Source organism: Helianthus annuus, chromosome 16, assembly GCF_002127325.2.
Source record: "Helianthus annuus cultivar XRQ/B chromosome 16, HanXRQr2.0-SUNRISE, whole genome shotgun sequence".
In the NCBI taxonomy this organism is placed as follows: Eukaryota; Viridiplantae; Streptophyta; class Magnoliopsida; order Asterales; family Asteraceae; genus Helianthus; species Helianthus annuus.
Genome location: NC_035448.2, coordinates 1497822 through 1521587, shown reverse-complemented (window position 1 = coordinate 1521587; position 23766 = coordinate 1497822). Strand labels below are relative to the sequence as shown.

The following is a 23766-nucleotide window of genomic DNA, read 5'->3' as shown; positions in this document are numbered from 1 at the left end:
ATATATATATATATATATATATATATATATAAAGTGTAACGTACAATTAGGGCTTATCGTACGCTCGTACGATATTGCGAAATCGCATGTTATAAAAAAGCATGTTGGAAATCGCATGTCGGTATTTTTGATGAAATCGCATGTTGGTTTTTTTTTTTTTGTAATAATTTCGCATGTTGGTAAATATGATGAAATCGCATATTGGCATATAAAGCAATTTCACATGTTGGTTTTTCAGCACAAATCGCATGTTCAAGAGTGAATTCGCACCAGATCGTACGGTTGAGATGATCGCGTACATATTGTACGATAAGAGCCATTGTACGTTAACATAACCATATATATATACACACACACATATCATACAACAAGCTAGATATATGAGTTAAAGCTATAATTTGGGACTACCTATGTCGATTCTGAGGTGGAGGCGAGTGAATGTGAGGTTAAATCTGTTTTCAGGAGTTGGTTTGCGCGGTAGTAAATGTCTAGCTAGCGGGTGAAGAAAGAAGAAATGGTGATGGAGTTTGGGTTTTTGTCGATTCTTTTCTTGTCTTAACTACATCACATAAATAGCCTATGTGGTTTGTAAAAGTGTAAAAACAAATTTGGTAGATTCTTTGACGAAATTTAATGTTAGAGTTGATAAATTTTATAAATCGACAACTTCAAATCTTAAACATGTAAGCTTATTTAAATTTCACTCTAAAAACTTTTCATTTTATCATACAACAAAAATGGTTTATAAAATTAACTCTATAAATCACAAAAACAATCATTTTCTTTAGATAAATCATTTTCTTTAAGTTTAAATGATTTAATACCTTGAAAATGAACCAGTGATTGAAAATAACTTAAAATAAAAGAGTTTTCTACAACCATTTAAAGGATAATTTATACATGGACCCAATCTGTTACGAACCATTTAAAAAACTGACATCTATTTCTTTATTATTATTATTAGATATTTTTTTATTGAAACTGTGAAGTTGAATAATTTTATAGATACAGTTATTTATTGATTTTTATACTTAATTAACCCGATAATTACTTCAAATGTCTTTTATAATATGTTAAACTATTATTATGTAATACTATTTATACAATATCATCGTTGGATAGATTAATATGTTAAACTATTATTATGTAAAACTATTTATACAATATCATATGTTAAACTATTATTATGTAAAACTATTTATACAATATCATCGTTGGATAGATTAATATGTTAAACTACTATTATGTAAAACTATTTATACAATATGCTGTGACAATTTAATTAAGGTCAACTTTATGAATTGTATAAATAGTTTTACATCATAGTTTTATAGTACTTTTTTCCTATTTGAAATGAATGATTTAATGCCTTTGTTGCATTGAGAAATTTAGTTTTGTGAGTGTTTTTTCTAAGAAATTTCTACTCTTTCCATTTGAAGAGTGTTCATGCACTTAAATAAGTGCATGAGTCTTGATGAGATTCTCCACTTGGTACTAAAAAATGTCAACTTGTTTTTTTTTCCTACTACCCATTCCATCAACTAAAAACCAATACCTATTGTTGCACTACCACCATTTGACTTTTAAACTTAAAAAGACTTTTACTATGTCTCATATTCTTATGTTATAGGTTTTAGTTGGCAATTTTCATGCTACTTCCTATATAAATTATATTGTTATCAAAATAGCATTAGATGGTCTAGAGATGCAATTTTCATGCTACTTAGAAGTGTTATAAAATTGATGAATCAAAAAGGTTTTATAATATGAAGATTCGACATGTGTAAGAGGAATATCCCATTGGGTTCGATATTTAGACTTAGGCTCGATCATACATAGTATGGGCTAAACCAAAGGAGAAAAACATGCTCCTTAGGAGTTTTATTCTTCTTCCCCCCAACAACTTTGTCTCTCTATAATGCAATTAGCATATGCGTACATGTAACATGTGTTTCTTCCACATAATAATATTGGTCTGATCGTCAGTTGATGATTAACAATCTTTCGCTTTGGGTCTTATTCTATGTTGGCGTCTTAATCCAAGATGAATTACGTGCATGTCTCGTTCATCTTGGCTGCGTTATTGAACCGTTGTTACAACAACATGTTTGAAGATTAATGATGTCATTGGTAAAGTTATACGCAATGCATATGATTATATTATATGAATTCTGAAGAATTCAAATCAATAAAAACCAAATGAAAATGAGGGTTTTGACGTCACATTTATATTTTTTTATTACACATGATGGAGATCGACATGATAAAAACATGTACTATAAGATTCAATTAACTGAGCCAACCATGATGTCATTTCAATACAAATAGTCAAAATAGATTATTTTTCTGGTTTTCTTCGTGGTCCATACAGATGGGCCAGCCTACATGCGATGAATAAAACAAAAAAGACCAACTTCAGAAGAGGGTAGCGTCACAGCTTGTTGCCCGTCTACCTGTCATTAGTATGTAATCGTCTCTGTTTTAAAAGGTTTATAAATATAAAAAAATAATCAAAACAAAACTTTTATAAATAATATAGTCATAAATAAATCATTTAGTTTATAATAATTAAGATGTGTACCTCACAACTAAAAGGCTCGGGTTTAAAACCTACAAGCTGTAGATTGTGTTATATTTATTTAAAAAATCTAAGAATTATTGTTAAAAAAATTGCAAACTTTTGTTTATTTATTGAACATGTAAAGTGTAAATACTACTATTTCCTAACAAACTTATTGAGAGTCGTAGACAGGATTCCAACCTATGCCGTAAGTGGCCCGACGACTTTTAAAAAGGTAGAATAATCGTCAAAATTGTCAACCTCAAAAAAATAATAAAGTCAACAAGTTAATGATAACACCTGGCCCAAGCCCAAAGTCTTCCTAACCCAACCGCAGAGCCATCTAAGATATTTTTGGGCTTTGGAACGTGGCTTTCTAGTTACTGGTCCAGAAAGAAAAGTATTTGGTTAAGACTTACGGACTTATTTATCCACATATATAAGAAAGAGTTAACTCTTATTGTCGTCCCCTATGGTTTGTCCAGTTATATCACTTCAAATCAAATTTCAAATTTATATCATTTTCGTCTCTGACGTTCTTGAAACATGACAGTTCCGTCCAAAAAAGTATGAGTTAGCTGTCATTTTCGTCCCTGTGGTTTGTCCAATTATTCGATTCAACTTTAGTTTTTGGACGAAATTGGCATGTTTCAAGAATGTCAGGAACGAAAATAGTACAAATTTGAAAATTTGGTCTGAACTGAAATAATTGAACAAACCATAGGGACGGAAATGACATTTAACTCTATAAGAAAATGGTGGGCAAAAAAACCAGTTATTAACCAGTATAATATTAATCGGTTAGTGGTTGATTTTAACAGTAACCAGCTATAAATATTTAATCACCTCAGCGGCCATTTCATTCTCTTTTTCCTCATACTTGAAGCGATAAATGGTATGTACTATGACTGCGATGTTTTGGTCCAAATTATAGGAAGTAGACCCTTTTAGGTTATCTCACAAGGTTGCACGAGTGTTGGATCTCCGGTCCTTGTAACAATCAGTTTGATGCCATCTTGACGTTGTAGCTTTCGATACTTCTCATTTGAAATTTGAAAAACCTATTACAAAAGCTTTAAAACATAACAAGTGGGGGTGTTCAGAAAATCCAAAATCCAAACCAAAATGGGTTGAACAGGGATACATCCAATTTGGATCGGATTTCGGATAGGTTCCTAAAAATTTCAAATCAGAATAAAGGTTCTTAAAAATTTCAAATCCGAATATCCAGTTCGAGGAACACCCCTATCAACAAGTGAAGATAAGTGTGAGTTTTGAGTATGCAAATCATCATAACTAATGTCCACCATGTAGCCTTTTTGCTACTATTGTTCACAAAGACCACCTTTCATCTTTTTTTAAGAGTTAATGCCATTTTAGTCCCTGTGGTTTGGGTCATTTTGCCAGTTTAGTCCAAATGTTTCATTTTTCGCCTGCAAGTTCAAAAAGATTTCATCGTTGCCATTTTAATCTATTAGGTTCACTTCATCCTTTTTTTGTTAACGAGAAGGCACAATTTTGGTCATTTTATATGTAATTCTATGAACTAGAAGGGCAATTCAGCCATATAAAATGACCGAGTTGCCTTTTTAGTTAACATAAATAATACATAAAGTTAACCCAGTAGATTAAAATGACAACAATAAAACCCTTTTGAACCTATAAGTGAAAATGAAACATTTAGACTAAACTGTCAAAATGACCAAAACCACAGGGACTAAAACGCCATTTAACTCTTTTTTTTAAAAAAGTGGTATTCCAACAATACATATAATTATAAGCATTAACATGATTCACTAACAAGTAACAAACTTTAAAACTAAAAGCTAAAAATCCAATCAATTAAACAAAGTACAGCAGAAAATGTATAGCTCATGAGTATCATCAAATCCTAATTTAAAAAAAAAAAAAAAAAAAAACTTCAAAAGTTCCCACAAAAACAACCGATCTATGGTACAAATAGCTCAAGTCAAGGTTACAGAAACACATTAATAAAAAGGGCAACTAAAGTATATCCTGCACAAAAACCACACGTTGTACACCGATTACTTTCGGTTGCCACCTTTCACCTTGTAGTCTTCCTAGTCAGACATGTTTATCTAACGCCTATAACGCCATCTATGAATCACTGTTGTCACCGTCTCCATCCTCCTCACTACCACCGTCTGCTTTTTCTTCTTCCTCCTCATCTTCGTCACCCGACATGTTGTTTATCACGTCCGTGATTATCGCCTTCACTTCCGCCTTTCTGTGCAACAGATCCTGCCCGAAATGGGTACCTAAAATTTAAAACAAAATTAAATATTTTGTTAGCTTCATTTGGTAAATAATTATGCAATATACCAATGTTACAATGAAAAAAAATGAAGATAAAAGTGGTTAACTTACCAAGTTGTTTGATGATATCTGACAAAGTTGCCTGCAAAATTTAAAAAAAAAAAATCAAAGAGAATATATCAGTTGTGTCGAATATTATTTATTTAATAGTAAGGCTACAAACAAACCAAACGTTCAACGAACAGTTCGTGAACCTTTCGACGAGAAGTTTGTTTGGTTCATTTGTTTATTAAACAAACACGAACAAGAAATTTCGTTCGTTGAGTTAAATGAACAAACATGAACAGAGGCCGTGTTCGTTCAATTATGTTCGTGAACGTTCAGTAACGTGTTCATTTATGTTCAAACGTTCATTAGTATTTTTCGTTTATTACATTTTATTTAAATACTTCAAAAATCCGACAAATAAAATATCTGAAGTGTCGGTGTGTTATATACTCTATTCATGAACGCTTGTTTGTGTTCGTTTGTTTCCATTTGTGTTCGTTTGTTATGTCGTCAACGTTTGCGTTCATTCGTTGCCTAAATTGACAAATGAACACTAACACGTTCATTTCCTTAACAAATGAGCACAAACATAAAACCTCGGCAAATAAGTGTTCATGAACAAATATTTCTCAACAAACGAACACAGACAAGGTCATGTTCGTGCGTGTTTGGTTCGTTTGCAGCCCTATTTAATAGTGAAAAACGAGGATTCACTTACAGTGTTGAAGTCAACTTCCTTTAAGATACTAACAACAACTGCATGCATTTCTTCATTAGTTGGTTCAGTTTTCGCCTTCTTGTTGGTTTTCCCTTTTCCTGTAAAAATAAATTTATTTACTGAATCACAAGTATAACAATGACTACAAAAAACATAAGCAAGAGACAATATACTACATGATAGTAGGGGGTGGTAAAGTGGGTCGTGTTCGTGGGTTGGAAGGTTCAACCCGACCCAAACCTGAAATATTTAGACAAACCTGAACACAACCCAAACCCGAAAATCATGTCATACATATGAACCCGACACAACCCGAATACTCATGGGTTGACCCAAATGCAACCCATTCAACCTGATTTTTTTTTCATTTTTTAAATTTTTTTTCGACAAGTTAATATATTAAAATTAAAATTTAAAACACAAAAATGTATATAATACAATTAAATTTAAATTATAAAATCTTACATCGATTTCTCTTTTCCAGTTATAATTATGAAATAAAATACACACCCAGTTTAATTTATGACATAAAACATATTGTAAAAAAAATATAATAAAATATAAATAGGTTAAACGGGTTAATCCGCCAACCCGAGCGGGTTGACCCGAACCCAGCCCGTTTAGCTAAACAAGTTCACGGGTTCAACATGAAACTGACCCGAACCCGTTTAGACTAAACTCAAACCCGCAAATCCGGGTTAGGATCGGGTCGTGTTTTCGGGTAGTGTCAGAAATTCACCCCCTTCATAGTATGACATTAGATAGGGTAGTTATTATATATGTCGACCTTGATCTTTTGCGGAATCTTTCTTGCCGGAGCTTTTAGCCTCGGCCTTTTTGCTGTTCTTTTCCTCCTTCGGTTTTTTACTTGACGAAACCTTTGACTTCGCAGACGAGACAGGTGTCCCAACCGAAGTGTCACCGCCTTTCTTAGACTTTTTACTAGATTTTGTCGGTGTTTCCACATCTTCCTTTTTAACAGCTTTCGATTTCTCACCGGTTTTAGTACCAGAATCCTTCTTACCACCCTTCTTTGAAGAACTCTTTTCATTTGTTACCTTTTCTTTTTCCTCGTCGCTTTCGGACTTTTCTTCTTCTTCAGACTTTTCTTTTTCACCGTCGCTTTCCGGAGTCTCCTCGTCATCACCACCCTCTTCGGATTTCTCCTTTTCATCGCCGCTTTCTGGTTTCGTCGGTGTGTTCTTCTCGTCTTCGTCCATAGATTCGTTTTCACTCTCGGAACCTTCATCTTCGTCCTCGTTTCTTTCTTCTTTAGCCTTGGTTGAACGTTTGCGTTTCTCACCAGATTTTTTCTAAAAATTAAAGAAAAAAAGTAATTAACGTACGGAATAACAATCTAAACATCAACTTTAAAGGGTGAACACAAACCGTGGACGATGGGGTCCTGCTCTTTCTTGCCTTAGCTTTTTTCTTTTTAGCTTTCTAAAAAAATAAAAAAATAAATAAAATAAAATAAAAAAGCATATTAAGCTCGCACTGTTATGGTGATTAAAAAAGAGTAAATTACAAAAATCGTCCTTTATGTATGTCACTTATTGCAAACTGTGTCCTTTATCTTCAATAATTACAGAAAACGTACTCGATGTTTGCAAGCCCTTGCAAGTTATGTCCTTTAGCCCAAACTCAGTTATTTTTTTGTGGTTAAATCTGACCAAATGGACCCCACATGAGGGTATTTTGGTCATTTTCTTCTCATGTGAGGTCTATTTGGTCAGATTTAACCACAAAACTACCCTTATGTGGGGTCCATTTGGTCAGATTTAACCACAAAAAATTAACTGGGTTAGTGCTAAAGGACATAACTTGCAAGGGTTTGCAAACATCGAGTACGTTTTCTGTAATTGTTGAAGACAAAGGACACAGTTTGCAATAAGTGACATACATAAAGGACGATTTTTGTATTTACCCGATTAAAAAATGAAAGAAAAAAAAGAGTAAACAAACAAACCTGTTCTTTTTCAGCAAGAAGGACTTCAGTTGTAGCATGTGGAGATTCTAGAAACTCTAATAATTTCAACGAAACTTCTTCCTGGAAATATATAAACAAAAAGTTAGTGATTATAACATTATACTAAAGTATGTATGATTATTTGGGGTGTAAACGAGCCGGGCCGGGCCCGAGCTCAACCAGGCTCGAGCTCGGCTCGTTAGGTTTTTATGAAGCTCAAGCTTGAGCTCAGCTCGGTTCGAGCCTACTTCTTTGAGCTTGAGCTCGGCTCGCGAGTAAAACCCAAAGCTCGAGCTCGGCTCGGCTCGAACTATTTTGAGAACCTTAAACGGGCTAAAAGCTCGGCTCGGGCTCACTTCAACATCGCTTAAACGAGCCAAAGCTCGGCTCTAGCTCGGCTCATCAATGTTATCATCATTATTAATATAATATATATAAAAAAATTAAAATTTTGTATGGGCTCGTTTAGGCTCACGAGCCTAAACAAGCTTTGTATTTCAGGCTCGAGCTCAGGCTCGATAACAAAACAAGCTCTATTTCAGGCTCGAGCTCGGGCTCGGCCTCGTTAAGGCTCGGCTCGTTCGAGCTTTTAACCGAGCCGATCACGAGAAGCTCTCGAGCCGCTGGGCTTGTTTACACCCCTAATGATTATTGATGATTAAATGAATGTTTACCTTCTTAAGAGATGACTTGTGAATTTGAAGATTTAAAATATCACAAAACTCAAACAACTTTTCTTTCGTGAATTTGTCGAGCTTCTCTTTCATCTTTAACCGTTGCTTTTCTTGCTGCACACGTAAATAAAAAAAACATCATTATCTTAATTTATAGGGGTGCAAACGAGCTGAGCTACTCGCGAGCTACTCAAGCTCGGCTCGAAAAAAAAGCTCGAACGAGCCGAGCTTAAACGAGCTCGAGCTCGAGCCCGAGCCTAAAAACAAGCTCGTTTAGTAAACGAGCCCGAGCCCGAGCTTTGCTTATCGAGCTCGAGCCGGCTCACGAGCCTAATCGAGCTTTCTGTTTATATATTTTTTATTAATATATTAAACATATATTTATATAATAATAATTACCATTTATATAAATATAAAAAATAACTAAATTATATGTATAATAATAATTATTATAATTAATATAAATTAATTAATAAATACTAAACGAGTCAAGCCCGAGCCAAGCTCGAGCTTGAAAAATTACCTTCGAGCCATGCTCAAGCTTCAGAAATAAAGCTCAAATCGAGCCGAGCTCAAGCTTTCGTATGTTAAACGAGCTCGAGCTCAGGCTCGGCTCGTTTGCACCAATAATTTATAATCAAGCATATAATTGAATAAAAATTAAAAAAAAAAATGAAATATTACCTCATCATCAGCCCAGACAAATCCAGAAAACATGCCAAGATTCTTCTTCACCATGTTCATCTGCAACACAATCAACACATTAGAATAAAAAAAATATAGAATAAAGATTGTTAAATGTATCAACTTTTTCGGCATTAAGATTTCTGACCTTTGCTCTTTTGCTGAAAAGAACAAGGTGTAGAGACTGCAAGGTTTCATCGGTCTTCCTCTTGGAGAATTTGTACGCCACTGAAAGAATAAACAATCATGAAAAATACAAACTGTTTAGTTGAAAAAGGTCATACATTTCACGTCTAAGCATACGATAGACACGAGTATATCCAAGTCTATGCAGTCAAAGGCATATAAGTGCATAGGGCTGCAAACGAACCAAACGTTCGGCGAACAGTTCGTGAACTGTTCGGCGGGAAGTTCGTTTGTGTTCGTTTGTTTATTAAACAAACGAACACAAAGAAGAAATTCAGTTCATTTAGTTAAACGAACAAACATGAACAGAGGGCGTGTTCGTTCATTTATGTTCGTGAACGTTCGGTAACGTGTCCGTTTATGTTCGATAGTTCGTTAGTGTTTTTATATTTTATTTAAATACTTCAAAATTCTGACAAATAAAATATTTAATAAGTGTCGATGTATTATATATTTTGTTCATGAATGTTTGTTTGTGTTCGTTTGTTATCATTTGTGTTCATGAACATTAGTTTGTGCTCAATTGTGTTCATCATCGTTCGTTTTCATTTGTTGCCTAAAATTAACAAACAAACACAAACGAACACCAACAAGTTCATTTTCTTAACAAACAAACACGAACATAAAATCTTGTTCGGTAAGCATTCGTGAACACATATATTTCTTAACAAACGAACACGAACAAGGACTTGTTCGTGTTTGTTCGGTTCGTTTGCAACCCTATAAGTGCAATAAACATTCAAGAAAAATAGCGAAATGTTGCCAAAACCGGCCTGAATGAGCTTGGAACAGCTAAGACTGGTCTCAAAAGTCTAAAATAGCCTGGAACCAGCCTAAATGATATCTAAAACAGTTAAGAATGCCATATTTACACTGCATCTCATATTTTAAGCCTGTCCATCTCAAGCTTAAATAGTAACTTGTTAACACTTTGATTGGTGTGGATTTATCGAAGATAGTGAATTAAGAAAAACGTCGCTCAATTTATCTTTCTAAGTAACAACACAGTTGCCTCCAGAACATAGTTGTTAATGGCAAATAGCAACAAATAGCAATAAGGTACCTATATGCTACATAGCAAATAGTGATAAATAGCAGGCGACTATTTTATAAATAGCAACACCCTGGTATATATGCTATTTTACATGTATATTTAACAAAAACCTAAAATCCAGCTATTTTATAGCTTTAATTTCTAGCTATATTAAAAGAACAAAAAAATTTAAATTGTCGCTATTATCGCTATCTATCACTACAACCCTAATAGCGAGCCCAGACCTATAGGCTAGGTAGCATGCTATAGAGATCGCTATAGCTCACCATTGGCAACTATGCTCCAGAATACAAATCCTTGACAAGCAAATAACAGTGCCCGAAACCAATGATGATCATCGACAAAACTAGGGGTGCAAACGAGCCGAGCTCGGCCAGGCTCGACTCGATTAACTTATGAGAGCTCGGGCTCAAGCTCGGCTCGATTCGAGCTTTGTTTTCGAAGCTCGAGCTCGGCTCGTTTGTATTTTATCAAGCTCGAGCTCGGCTCAGGCTCGGCTCGTTTATTATCTATTAATTAGTATATTAAATAAAAATAATATAAATAATAGACTTTTTAGGCTTGCAAGCTCAATAAGTAAAGCTCGGGCTCGGGCTCGTTTACTAAATAAGCTTATTTTTAGGTTCGAGGTCGGCTTGTAAACAAGTTTAAATAAGCTCGGCTCGACTCGGCTTGCTTACACTAAGGCTCGATAAGGCTTGGCAAGCCTAACGAGCTTCACATGTGAGGCTCAAGCTCGGGCTCGATAAACAAACGAGCTTTGTTTTGAGGCTCAAGCTCGGCTCGTTTCGAGCTTTTTCTCGAGCCGATCTCGAGGAGCTCGCGAGCCGCTCGGCTCGTTTGCACCCCTAGACAAAAGACACCAACATTATATGTACATAAAAGTATATAACATACAACAAATAGTAAACAAACACAAAGTGATATTATTATAGCCAGAATTGTCTACTAAAAAATATCAGTACAGCCTACTAAAGATTCCAAGAAACCAACACAGTGAAGTAACTAACCCATTTAGCATAAACACAGTAACAAAAGCCCCAAAACAACATACATTAAGATGCAACTAAATTTCTCAATGTGTGTAATTAGGTCATCTTTCAACTGTATACTTAAAACTTAACATAAATTAACCATAAAAAAAGATCATAAACACACATACCATTTGGAATATCCTTGAGCTGAGTGCCTGAACCCTGCATCAACAAACACAAAACCACATAACATAAATCAACATTTCCAAATTCAAGAAACAAAAAAAAACAAATTATACAACTTACTTTCTCAATTGAAAAGGGTTTGGGAGCAGAAAGCCTCTGCATAGACTCAGTATACCGCTCAACCGTCTTCCGCTCCCTCGTCGGTCTATCGACCGGCGTAACCGGCTCTTTCGGGCTCGAATCGGTCTTCGATTTCTTCGAACTACCTTTCTTCACACTCTCTTTTCTCCCCCTTTTGCTAGACCCTTTAGTTTCTTCACCTTCGTCTTCTTCACCGTCACTACCTTCTTTTTCATCGACATCTTGCTCTTCTTCTTCTTTGTTCGCTTCCTCTTTCTCCTTCACTTCAACATCATCAAGATTCATAAGATCTTCTTGTTTTTGCTTTTTCTCTTCAAGGGTTTCAATCTCGGACGCCATCAGAACACTGTAGACCGATAAAGTAACGACCTTTGTGTAAACAGAAACAGATCAAGAAAATGGTTCAAAACCCTAGAAAAACAAGATTTCGAAATGGGTAAAATTGGGAGATCTGGAACAGATGAAGGCAAAGTGGAGGATGATAATTGGGTTGTTGAGGGTGAAATTGGATCTGAAATGGTGTTTTAAAATGGAATTTGGGGAATTTGTGGGGGGTTTTAGGGCGGGGTATTGTGAAATTTTGGGGAAGAATTTTGAGGGTTTTGAATTTCGTGCTAAATTTGTTAGCGGGCTATCTCCCGGTTCAACCAAATTTTTGGTTTTCTTTTCCAAATCTTGGTAATAAATCGGGGTTGTGAGATGTAGTGATAAAATTTAATAGGTGCTTTTACGTTTATCAAAAATTATAAAAACGAATATTAGTAACGAATTTGATGTTGTATCGAAATCAATATGGTACTAACATTGTTTGGACAGTACGAATTCGGTTTATCATGCTAAAGGTACGGTACTGACAATTGTTATAGCTTAAAAGGTAAAAAAGAAACTATGTACCTCAACTAAATTTGTTCAAATGGTATTGATTTAGTTTGTCATGGTACAGGAAAAAAAAACAATTATATTTGACTTTTTAAAATTTTTCACAAACTTTTATCAAAACGTCGATAAAAATAAGCATCTCGCAACTGTACATTCGGAACTTTATAAAGTATATTATTATAATTACAAAAAGGAGAAACGGCGTCGATTAGTTTTTAAAAAAATTATATATGAGATAGCTTTGATAACATATATGTTTGTGTTTTGATTACTTGTACATTATCTACAACTCACAACTCGGCATCGGAAAGAAATAGGGAAGAAACACCAAACTAATTTGGTGATTAGTCTGTGGTATGTGCATCAACAAATAAGGTTAATCTTCATAATCTTCTCTAAGTTGTGATCGGAATCTTCCTGTAAAACACTAAACACCCCGTTAAGCTAGTTAAGAGGAGGGGAATAGGGGGGCTCTCCTTTTCATCACTAGGAATGGCAATGGGCCGGGTATTGGTAATCCCAGGCCCGTACCCGGTTGTAATTCTTTGTCCCATATCCGGCCTGTTATCCGTTGGGTATCGGGCATACCCGCGGGTATCGGGTATACCCGTTAATTTCATAAAAATACTCGTTGGGACAAATGTGCAATTTTTACTTTGATGTTTATATAATTTACTATTTTAGTGACTATAACAAATGAAAATATGATTAATAACTTACGTATCATATTCAACCCACATATACCAAACTAAATCAAAACGATTACTTAATTAAGTAATTGTATCAGAATCACCTAATTGCATAAGCATCCACATAACAAAGGGTGATAGCTTCCATATCCAATATACATACTCAAAAATAAGTTATTTGTTCACTAAGCACCTCCCAAATACATATCCGCATATGATTATAGAAAAGGTTATAAGTATATGTACTAAGTTTATATATATGGAAATCTATAATATGATACTTTCAGGTATTATTCGGGTAAATGGGTCGGGTATCAGGGGGGGTATCACTAAATCCCATACCCTTACCCGTACCCAATTTTTTTCTTTTTTAAGCCCATACCCGACCCATACCCATTGGGCTTCGGGTATACCCGGCCCGTATGTTTCGGGTTTCAGGTATACCCGGCGGGCTTGGGCTTTTTTTGCTATCCCTATTAACCACTCTCCGATGTGAGAATAAGTATTTGTTTTGAGGAAATAGGAGTATGATTAATAGTGAGAGAGCAAGGAACAGAATGGTTAAACCTGTAGATGAAGGCTCTTATTTAAAGCCGTAGTAGTAACGAAGGAGATGGGCTGATGGGCCTTGGCCCTAGAGTCGACAACAAGGAATATCCGTCTTATACCCTCTGCAGCAATCGTTAGTGCTTATGAGTTAGGATGGAATTGGCGCACGCTGAATGGATCCACGTGTCCTGACTGTTGTCCTTGTTGTCTCTCTGTCATCAGCGGCTGAGTGGTGATCATGGAGCAGGTGTCGGCGCACGCTGATTGATGCCACGTATGCGTCCTTTTGTATTATCATGTCTCCTGTACGATTGTTAATCGTGGAGCATGATCGAATAAAGCCTGTTGGACGCTCATTGTGTAACACCCCAAAAACTCGAGTTCGTTAGCTATTAGTATGTTATCACGTTTAAAAGAAAGGAATGGAATAACTAGGTTATTAAACCTAGTTAAAAACTTGGTTAAAACAAATAGGTTATGAAATTGAGTTAAATAATGAGCAAGTAACAAACATGAGGGGTGGTTTTTGAATAAAGGGAAAGTCTAAATATAAAACAAAAATAAAAACCCCCAAACACACACACCTGGGCGTGTGTGTGTTCGATCAGAGAAGAGAAAGAAAGGGGGAAACCCCTCATGAACCCTAATCAACGAAATTGGATGCGAATTGGGCTGAATTCGAACTTGCATGAGTCGAAATAGTGATTATCTAAGCAAGTTCTAGCCAAGGTAAGTCTTAATTTTCAGTTTTGATGAACAACCAAGGAGTGGGTTTTGTTAAATTCGTGGGTTTGATCTAAATCAGGATGAAATCTTGCTATGTTATCATGTTTAAGCTGAATCTTGGTTAAATTTTAGTTATCTAGTGATTTAGAATGAAACCCATGTTTATGAGTATGATAATGATTATGATGAGGATGTGTATATGGATTATTTTGATTATGTTGATGCATGTGTTACGTATTAGGTTTTGATAGTAATATGATGAAGTTGAAAATGTGATCTTGTTTGAATAAAAGGATTCATGAGGTGAATGTGGGGAGAATATGCTTAAATTGCTTGTACAATGTGCTTAAATGTTAGTGCGCACGCCAAGTGTTCGATGAAATTGCTAGATGAAGTTAGAAAGTGAAATTGTATGCAGGTTGTAAGTTTATATGTATAAAAAGCGATTGTGATGAAAGTAGTAGTTTACTAACTTGAAAAATGTGCCTTAGATGGAATTCGTACATGAATTCGGGTTGAAGGTATATGTTGGTCAAATTTATGCATTAGGAGCTTGTACATTGTGTTTGAACGGGTGAGGTTGCTATGTGGTCTACTAGTCCCTTAATTACGGTTAAAAGTGAACATGTACTAAATATACATAGCATATAACCTCACTAACCAAGGATGATGCTAGGATTATGCTAATTTGATTTTTATAAGACATGGTTGTCAAATGTAGCGTTATGAAGATATGAGTATGTGGGCATTAATTATGTGTTATGTGTGATAATGAATTTGGATTTCGAAGATATTAAATATCGGGGTTGACAAATTATGTCGTATGCATGTTAGCGAAAATCGTTGTTGGTAAGAATAGGTAAATATGTGTTAATTTGGATTACCCGATGAATTATGTGTGTTGGAAAGGATATGAAGTTGATTAGATGTTTTAATGTTTGATAGTAATGACTATGGAAAGTTAAGTATGAATTATGCGAATGATATGATTGTTACATGTACAAATGAGTATGCTAATATGAGCGTGGTTTCGATGAAATGAAAGTATAGGAATCACGTCGTGACGGACTCAAGCATGAAAGGATAACGGGTCAAGAAAAGGCGAGGAATCGGATACGAGCACGGACGTATAAGGTAAGTGATTCTGTAATCACTTCTTATGTTCGGTTAGGTGATATGGCGTTTTGATTAATTAAACATGATGGTTGAGGTCAAATATGTGTCGTAGTCTTATGTCGTAAAGGATGGGATTAAGTTGACCAAAATGCCCTTGATGGGTATTTTGGGTAAACGATTTTAATAAGTGGTTTAGAAACAAGTTATACGATTAGTGTAATGTTTTGGACAAGTATGGAAGTGGAAAGTATGGTTTTGCTAGTCTTAGATCAATTAATGCGCAAATACCCATAACGGGTCAAATAATTAGGAAATGACAATAAGTCAATAGAGCGTAAGATAAGAATTTCCTTAATCCGGATGTGGGATTTTAAGTTCATATGATAGAATATGAATTTACAAGCATGTAGGAAGAAACGGGAGGTTAAACGGGTAAACGGTTCAAAAGTTATGCGCGTTTTAGTGCGTACGGACGACGAAACGGAGCTGCAGAAAAATGCAAAATCTAGAGGGCGTCGCCGACGGGCATGGGGGCGTCGCCGACGGGCTCTAGAAAACCAGTTTTTGTGCTGACGGGTTAATTACCTGTCTACGGGTTTTTGGGCTACGGGTAAATGCAAGGCCCGTCGCCGACGGCCCTAGGGGCGTCGGCGACAGCCTTCCCAAGTCCCAAAAGCTGAAATCTTGTTATTTAAGTTAATTTATGTACCGTGGGCTTCGGTTTGATATCCGTGGACTACGGTGGACTTTCCAAACATGATTTTGATGGTTCCTTAGATGTTTATGGGCTATAAAGCTAAGTCTAAGACCCATGTTAGTGATGTATGATTATGTAAGAGGTACGCGTGATCGAGTACGTGTTTGTTAAAGTATGTACGTATGTAGATGTGTATGTATGCATGTATAAAGATATGTACGAGTGTATGCATGTACGTAACGATGTAGGAAGGGTATGTATGTATGTAGAGGTGCATGTACGTATGCATAAAGATAGGCATAAGCATATGCGTGGATGTAAAGATGTAAGAAAGGTATATACGTATGAATGTCTTTTGCGTTTAAATGTATGTATGTTGGTGTGTAGGTAGGTAGAACGTATGTATGCGTTTAGATGAATATGGGCTCACGAGGGGATCCATACACGAAGGTATGCACGTATGTAGGTTTGCGTGAAGGCATGTAATAAGTATGTATGTATGTATGTATATATGTATATATGTATGCATGTATGTATGTATGTATGTATGTATGTATGTATGTATGTATGTATGTATGTATGTATGTATGTATGTATGTATGTATGTATGTATGTATGTATGTATGTATGTATGTATGTATGTATGTTATGTATGTATGTATGTATGTATGTATGTATGTATGTATGTATGTATGTATGTATGTATGTATGTATGTATGTTTGTATGTATGTATGTATGTATGTATGAATGTAGGTATGTATGTATGTAGGTAGGAATGGATGTAATTAGGTATGCACGTACGTAGGTACGTACGTATGTATGCAGGTACGTATGTAGGACAGTTGCTATTTGTGACCGTAAAGGTATGTATCAGTTTGTATGAAAGGTATGTACGCATGCATCTAATGAAATTGAGTACTAACGGTAATAGTTGCGTGCTTGGTGAATGAAGTGTAACGCAGGAATACCAAAGAAGTCTCACTACGGATCATATGATCAGGATGGGAAAGCTGGGATGTAAAGAGTTAACGAAACGAGAAGTAAACGTGAACAAACCTTGTATGTTTATAACGCGTACTAATGATGTGAAATTTCATGTGGTGAGCGCAGGTAGTACCAGTCATGAGGATATCCAAGGATTGGAGATCGAAGATCGAGTCACTAGAGAGATTGTACGGAAACGTTGATGTACATAATGTAGTAAACATAAGCTATGTTTTTAACTAGTAAATAAGAGGATGACGGATTTATGAGAAAGAACTGTGTTAAAGTTAAATCTTAAATAAGTTGAGGTATTTATAGTGAAAGAAATTTTATGGTACGTGTTTCCGCTGCGACTTTTGACAAATACGAATTAGGGCGTAACAAGTTGGTATCAGAGCCCTGGTTTGAGAGAATCAAGTAATAGAAAGTAAATGCTTGAACTCAAACCGGTGTGCTCTCGTAATCAAGAACCCGTACAATCCAAGACTCGATCGAGGCCTAAATGCAAAAGCAAATGTAAGTATGTATTAGATTATGTATTTGAAGGAAACTAATAGTATGTTATGTGCAAGGTAAGCTTAAGAGTTTGAAGAGGATGATCCGTGAATGCAGAATAGGATGAACGCTAAGGCGGGCAAAGGTGCAAATAGGCAAATTAACCCCAGGTACACACTACTAACATGTATGAGTACCGATGTCAAAAGAAAAAGGAAGGGGTCTCCTTGGGAGGGTAATTATTAAACGAAAGACAATGATGTGGTCTTGGGGAAGTTTTAGAAATATGCACGAAATTGAAACCCATTTCTCGGGCATAAGGCGATGATTACACGAAGGCACGAAATTAGTGTGTGAATTGCGCACCTGGCCAGTACGCAAGAAGCATATGACGTTCGTGAGACCGTGGCAATTATTGCAGGTATGCCCGGTAGAACTGCGTAGCAGGTGGGCGCTATGTTGTAGCGAATGCGAAAAAGCAAATCCATTGCGGATTTGGTTATGCTAACGAAGGTTATGAAAAGTTATGCGAGTCGACCGGTTCTAGCGAACAAGTCGAATAAGAATAAGCTACCATCCGTTTTTAAACGGGTGATTTTGAATGCTCTAATGAATGCTAGAAGCTTAATCCGTTATACGGATTGAAAGAAGAAGTTATGATTAAAAGCGAAAGACCCAGTTATTTGGGTAGTGGAATGTGTATGCTTAACTCTCGTTGAGAGTGTTTATGCCAAACCCAGTTATTTGGGTAGTGGAATGTGTATGCTTAACTCTCGTTGAGAGTGTTTATGCCAAACCCAGTTATTTGGGTAGTGGAATGTGTATGCTTAACTCTCGTTGAGAGTGCTTATGCCAAACCCAGTTATTTGGGTAGTGGAATATCTATGCTTAACTCTCGTTGAGAGTGTTTATGCCGAAACCCAATTATTTGGGTAGTCGAATGTGTATGCTTAACTCTCATTGAGAGCGTTTATGCCGAACCCCATTTACTTGGGTAGTTGAATGTGTAAGAAAGAAGAAAGCTCCTATATGAATAGAACTAAAATGAAGTAATTATGATTCGACAACTAAGATGACTAACCTTAAAACCTTGTTGCTGAAGGTAGGTAAAACTTTAAGTTTTTGTTAAACACATGTAAGAAAGAAAAGGTAAGAATGACATGTTTGAAACCGCTAGATGGGTTCAAACATAGAAGGAATGAAGGGTATGAATGTTACGTTTAAATCTGTGGGACGGATTTAAAACATAAAAGGATGTAATGAATGCCTTTATAAGTAAGCATTAATATAGGTTTGAATATATAGGGACGATGAACTATTACTAGTCGGTCAAGGAAATGAGAAGGTTACGTGGAAGTATGGCATGGGAAGTATAGATTTGTTAAGAAGAAGTCAAACATGATAGGTGTATGTATAAATGGAAGTGAGAAAGGAAGTATCGTTAAGAAATGCTAACCCTGATGCTCGGCTTGTTGGCCATGTTCATTTGAACAAAATGAAAGATGGCACATGATGAATGAGTAGTATAAAGTAAATCGATTTATTTTGATTAGCAAATATATGAATGTGATATGCTTAAATAGGGAGTTAGAAACAAGCCGCGTACTTAGATTTGTACAATTTATAATTATAAACAATTGGAATAAATTCGATGAAAGAAACGTAGTAATGCTATGTGTTAAGGGCTAGTATTATAAAGTAAAAGACACTAATAAGAGCTCTGGAGAAGAGTCGGACATACGTATAATTATGAAAGTAACTTACTTAATATGAGGGCATATGAACGATGTGTACAATTACGTTCATGCATGAATAAAACCTTTGCCAAGGTCCCGAATGCGCTTAGGTTGTAGTAAGTATAGTGAATGAACAACCTGAAAGGGGTAAGAGTATAATTGGTCTAGTTTGAATGAGAAAGGTTTCGGGGACGAAACCTCATTTAAGGGGGATAGACTTGTAACACCCCAAAAACTCGAGTTCGTTAGCTATTAGTATGTTATCACGTTTAAAAGAAAGGAATGGAATAACTAGGTTATTAAACCTAGTTAAAAACTTGGTTAAAACAAATAGGTTATGAAATTGAGTTAAATAATGAGCAAGTAACAAACATGAGGGGTGGTTTTTGAATAAAGGGAAAGTCTAAATATAAAACAAAAATAAAAACCCCCAAACACACACACCTGGGCGTGTGTGTGTTCGATCAGAGAAGAGAAAGAAAGGGGGAAACCCCTCATGAACCCTAATCAACGAAATTGGATGCGAATTGGGCTGAATTCGAACTTGCATGAGTCGAAATAGTGATTATCTAAGCAAGTTCTAGCCAAGGTAAGTCTTAATTTTCAGTTTTGATGAACAACCAAGGAGTGGGTTTTGTTAAATTCGTGGGTTTGATCTAAATCAGGATGAAATCTTGCTATGTTATCATGTTTAAGCTGAATCTTGGTTAAATTTTAGTTATCTAGTGATTTAGAATGAAACCCATGTTTATGAGTATGATAATGATTATGATGAGCATGTGTATATGGATTATTTTGATTATGTTGATGCATGTGTTACGTATTAGGTTTTGATAGTAATATGATGAAGTTGAAAATGTGATCTTGTTTGAATAAAAGGATTCATGAGGTGAATGTGGGGAGAATATGCTTAAATTGCTTGTACAATGTGCTTAAATGTTAGTGCGCACGCCAAGTGTTCGATGAAATTGCTAGACGAAGTTAGAAAGTGAAATTGTATGCAGGTTGTAAGTTTATATGTATAAAAAGCGATTGTGATGAAAGTAGTAGTTTACTAACTTGAAAAATGTGCCTTAGATGGAATTCGTACATGAATTCGGGTTGAAGGTATATGTTGGTCAAATTTATGCATTAGGAGCTTGTACATTGTGTTTGAACGGGTGAGGTTGCTATGTGGTCTACTAGTCCCTTAATTACGGTTAAAAGTGAACATGTACTAAATATACATAGCATATAACCTCACTAACCAAGGATGATGCTAGGATTATGCTAATTTGATTTTTATAAGACATGGTTGTCAAATGTAGCGTTATGAAGATATGAGTATGTGGGCATTAATTATGTGTTATGTGTGATAATGAATTTGGATTTCGAAGATATTAAATATCGGGGTTGACAAATTATGTCGTATGCATGTTAGCGAAAATCGTTGTTGGTAAGAATAGGTAAATATGTGTTAATTTGGATTACCCGGTGAATTATGTGTGTTGGAAAGGATATGAAGTTGATTAGATGTTTTAATGTTTGATAGTAATGACTATGGAAAGTTAAGTATGAATTATGCGAATGATATGATTGTTACATGTACAAATGAGTATGCTAATATGAGCGTGGTTTCGATGAAATGAAAGTATAGGAATCACGTCGTGACGGACTCAAGCATGAAAGGATAACGGGTCAAGAAAAGGCGAGGAATCGGATACGAGCACGGACGTATAAGGTAAGTGATTCTGTAATCACTTCTTATGTTCGGTTAGGTGATATGGCGTTTTGATTAATTAAACATGATGGTTGAGGTCAAATATGTGTCGTAGTCTTATGTCGTAAAGGATGGGATTAAGTTGACCAAAATGCCCTTGATGGGTATTTTGGGTAAACGATTTTAATAAGTGGTTTAGAAACAAGTTATACGATTAGTGTAATGTTTTGGACAAGTATGGAAGTGGAAAGTATGGTTTTGCTAGTCTTAGATCAATTAATGCGCAAATACCCATAACGGGTCAAATAATTAGGAAATGACAATAAGTCAATAGAGCGTAAGATAAGAATTTCCTTAATCCGGATGTGGGATTTTAAGTTCATATGATAGAATATGAATTTACAAGCATGTAGGAAGAAACGGGAGGTTAAACGGGTAAACGGTTCAAAAGTTATGCGCGTTTTAGTGCGTACGGACGACGAAACGGAGCTGCAGAAAAATGCAAAATCTAGAGGGCGTCGCCGACGGGCATGGGGGCGTCGCCGACGGGCTCTAGAAAACCAGTTTTTGTGCTGACGGGTTAATTACCTGTCTACGGGTTTTTGGGCTACGGGTAAATGCAAGGCCCGTCGCCGACGGCCCTAGGGGCGTCGGCGACGGCCTTCCCAAGTCCCAAAAGCTGAAATCTTGTTATTTAAGTTAATTTATGTACCGTGGGCTTCGGTTTGATATCCGTGGACTACGGTGGACTTTCCAAACATGATTTTGATGGTTCCTTAGATGTTTATGGGCTATAAAGCTAAGTCTAAGACCCATGTTAGTGATGTATGATTATGTAAGAGGTACGCGTGATCTAGTACGTGTTTGTTAAAGTATGTACGTATGTAGATGTGTATGTATGCATGTATAAAGATATGTACGAGTGTATGCATGTACGTAACGATGTAGGAAGGGTATGTATGTATGTAGAGGTGCATGTACGTATGCATAAAGATAGGCATAAGCATATGCGTGGATGTAAAGATGTAAGAAAGGTATATACGTATGAATGTCTTTTGCGTTTAAATGTATGTATGTTGGTGTGTAGGTAGGTAGAACGTATGTATGCGTTTAGATGAATATGGGCTCACGAGGGGATCCATACACGAAGGTATGCACGTATGTAGGTTTGCGTGAAGGCATGTAATAAGTATGTATGTATGTATATATGTATGCATGTATGTATGTATGTATGTATGTATGTATGTATGTATGTATGTATGTATGTATGTATGTATGTATGTATGTATGTATGTATGTATGTATGAATGTAGGTATGTATGTATGTAGGTAGGAATGGATGTAATTAGGTATGCACGTACGTAGGTACGTACGTATGTATGCAGGTACGTATGTAGGACAGTTGCTATTTGTGACCGTAAAGGTATGTATCAGTTTGTATGAAAGGTATGTACGCATGCATCTAATGAAATTGAGTACTAACGGTAATAGTTGCGTGCTTGGTGAATGAAGTGTAACGCAGGAATACCAAAGAAGTCTCACTACGGATCATATGATCAGGATGGGAAAGCTGGGATGTAAAGAGTTAACGAAACGAGAAGTAAACGTGAACAAACCTTGTATGTTTATAACGCGTACTAATGATGTGAAATTTCATGTGGTGAGCGCAGGTAGTACCAGTCATGAGGATATCCAAGGATTGGAGATCGAAGATCGAGTCACTAGAGAGATTGTACGGAAACGTTGATGTACATAATGTAGTAAACATAAGCTATGTTTTTAACTAGTAAATAAGAGGATGACGGATTTATGAGAAAGAACTGTGTTAAAGTTAAATCTTAAATAAGTTGAGGTATTTATAGTGAAAGAAATTTTATGGTACGTGTTTCCGCTGCGACTTTTGACAAATACGAATTAGGGCGTAACACATTGGTCCACTGCTCTGCCACTTGTACTTTCGGTACGTGTCCTAAGATGACTTACGCTTCTGTCCTCCGCGGGGCCCGTGGGGAAGACCCATGTAGCCGGCGCAAGGTCCAGGAAGTGAGGGCCTTTATCCAGCAAGCTAAGTGTGAAAACTAATTTTGTCTTTGCTTAGACATCGCGCACGACCTAGGTCTCACCTGATTGGTCGGCGTGGGGTTGAGAAATTAGTATAATAGGAGTATGGTCCCGCGCAATTTTACCCTCGGGGTTAGAGCCAATTGGCACTCTGACCCCCTCCCAGGGAAATTTCGCACTCTGACCCCCCAACTAATTGAAAACGCTGCACTCTTACCCCCTGCCGTCAGTCAACGGTTGTTTGACTGTTATAGGTAAGGGTATTTTGGTAATCTTACCCCATATTTATTATTATTATTATTACTATTTATAATACACCTGCATCACCATCCCCGAAACCATTGTTCATCATCTTCTTCTTCAGCTGACCAAATTAAGGTTTTCATTTTCTTCAATCTGGATCTGTTCGACTGTAACAACCAACACCCCCACCACAACCAACACAAATATGCACCTGCAACATCAGATTGGAGGGTTTGTTTGGCAATCAACGTGATTCGCCACCATCTCTGACCACCACCGCCATTCCAATCCGACACCAGAAGCTAGCGACAAGAGCGTAAAGGTGAAGTACATTTCTAGCCCGGTTTTGGTTGAACTACACAAGGCGCGGGTCAGTACTTTGCTTATGGAACTACACACATGAATCCACAAGCTGGGATT

The 23766-nt window shown here is 36.2% G+C and overlaps 1 protein-coding gene and 2 long non-coding RNA genes across 4 annotated transcripts; 2 read left to right on the top strand and 1 right to left on the bottom strand.

Annotated features, from left to right (window-relative positions):
• Positions 1–4380: 4380 nt before the first annotated feature.
• On the bottom strand, positions 4381–12127 carry LOC110918356 (protein DEK). 2 transcript variants are annotated; one of them, XM_022162695.2, is made up of 11 exons: positions 11451–12126; positions 11333–11366; positions 9079–9158; positions 8931–8990; positions 8247–8360; positions 7573–7653; positions 6993–7046; positions 6391–6916; positions 5604–5701; positions 4949–4979; positions 4381–4839 (listed from the first exon to the last, which is right to left on the bottom strand). In XM_022162695.2, exons 1-11 carry the CDS (start codon positions 11808–11810, stop codon positions 4679–4681), a joined length of 1599 nt encoding a protein of 532 aa, XP_022018387.1. In that variant the 5' UTR covers positions 11811–12126; the 3' UTR covers positions 4381–4678. The 2 variants fall into 2 exon arrangements, with proteins under 2 accessions (XP_022018387.1, XP_022018388.1); XM_022162696.2 differs by lacking the exon at positions 6993–7046 and having other exon boundaries at positions 11451–12127.
• Positions 12128–15214: 3087 nt separating this feature from the next.
• LOC118488410 lies at positions 15215–17449 on the top strand. The gene is made up of 2 exons (XR_004884631.1): positions 15215–15448; positions 17239–17449. It is a non-coding gene; the product is annotated as an uncharacterized LOC118488410 (long non-coding RNA).
• A 3389-nt stretch (positions 17450–20838) lies between these two features.
• Positions 20839–22923, top strand: LOC118488409. Its single transcript, XR_004884630.1, has 2 exons — positions 20839–21063; positions 22713–22923. It is a non-coding gene; the product is annotated as an uncharacterized LOC118488409 (long non-coding RNA).
• The last annotated feature ends 843 nt before the right edge of the window (positions 22924–23766 follow it).

What these genes read in the sequence shown, in the direction of transcription:
- LOC110918356 (XM_022162695.2), bottom strand. Translation starts at nt 11,810, where the DNA reads ATGGCGTCCGAGATTGAAACCCTTGAAGAGAAAAAGCAAAAACAAGAA. An exon ending in TTTTCAGCAAAAGAGCAAAG is followed by an intron (nt 8,991 to 9,078) that starts GTCAGAAATCTT and finishes ATTGTGTTGCAG; the next exon opens with ATGAACATGGTGAAGAAGAA. An exon ending in ACAAGTCATCTCTTAAGAAG is followed by an intron (nt 7,654 to 8,246) that starts GTAAACATTCAT and finishes ATATATTTCCAG; the next exon opens with GAAGAAGTTTCGTTGAAATT.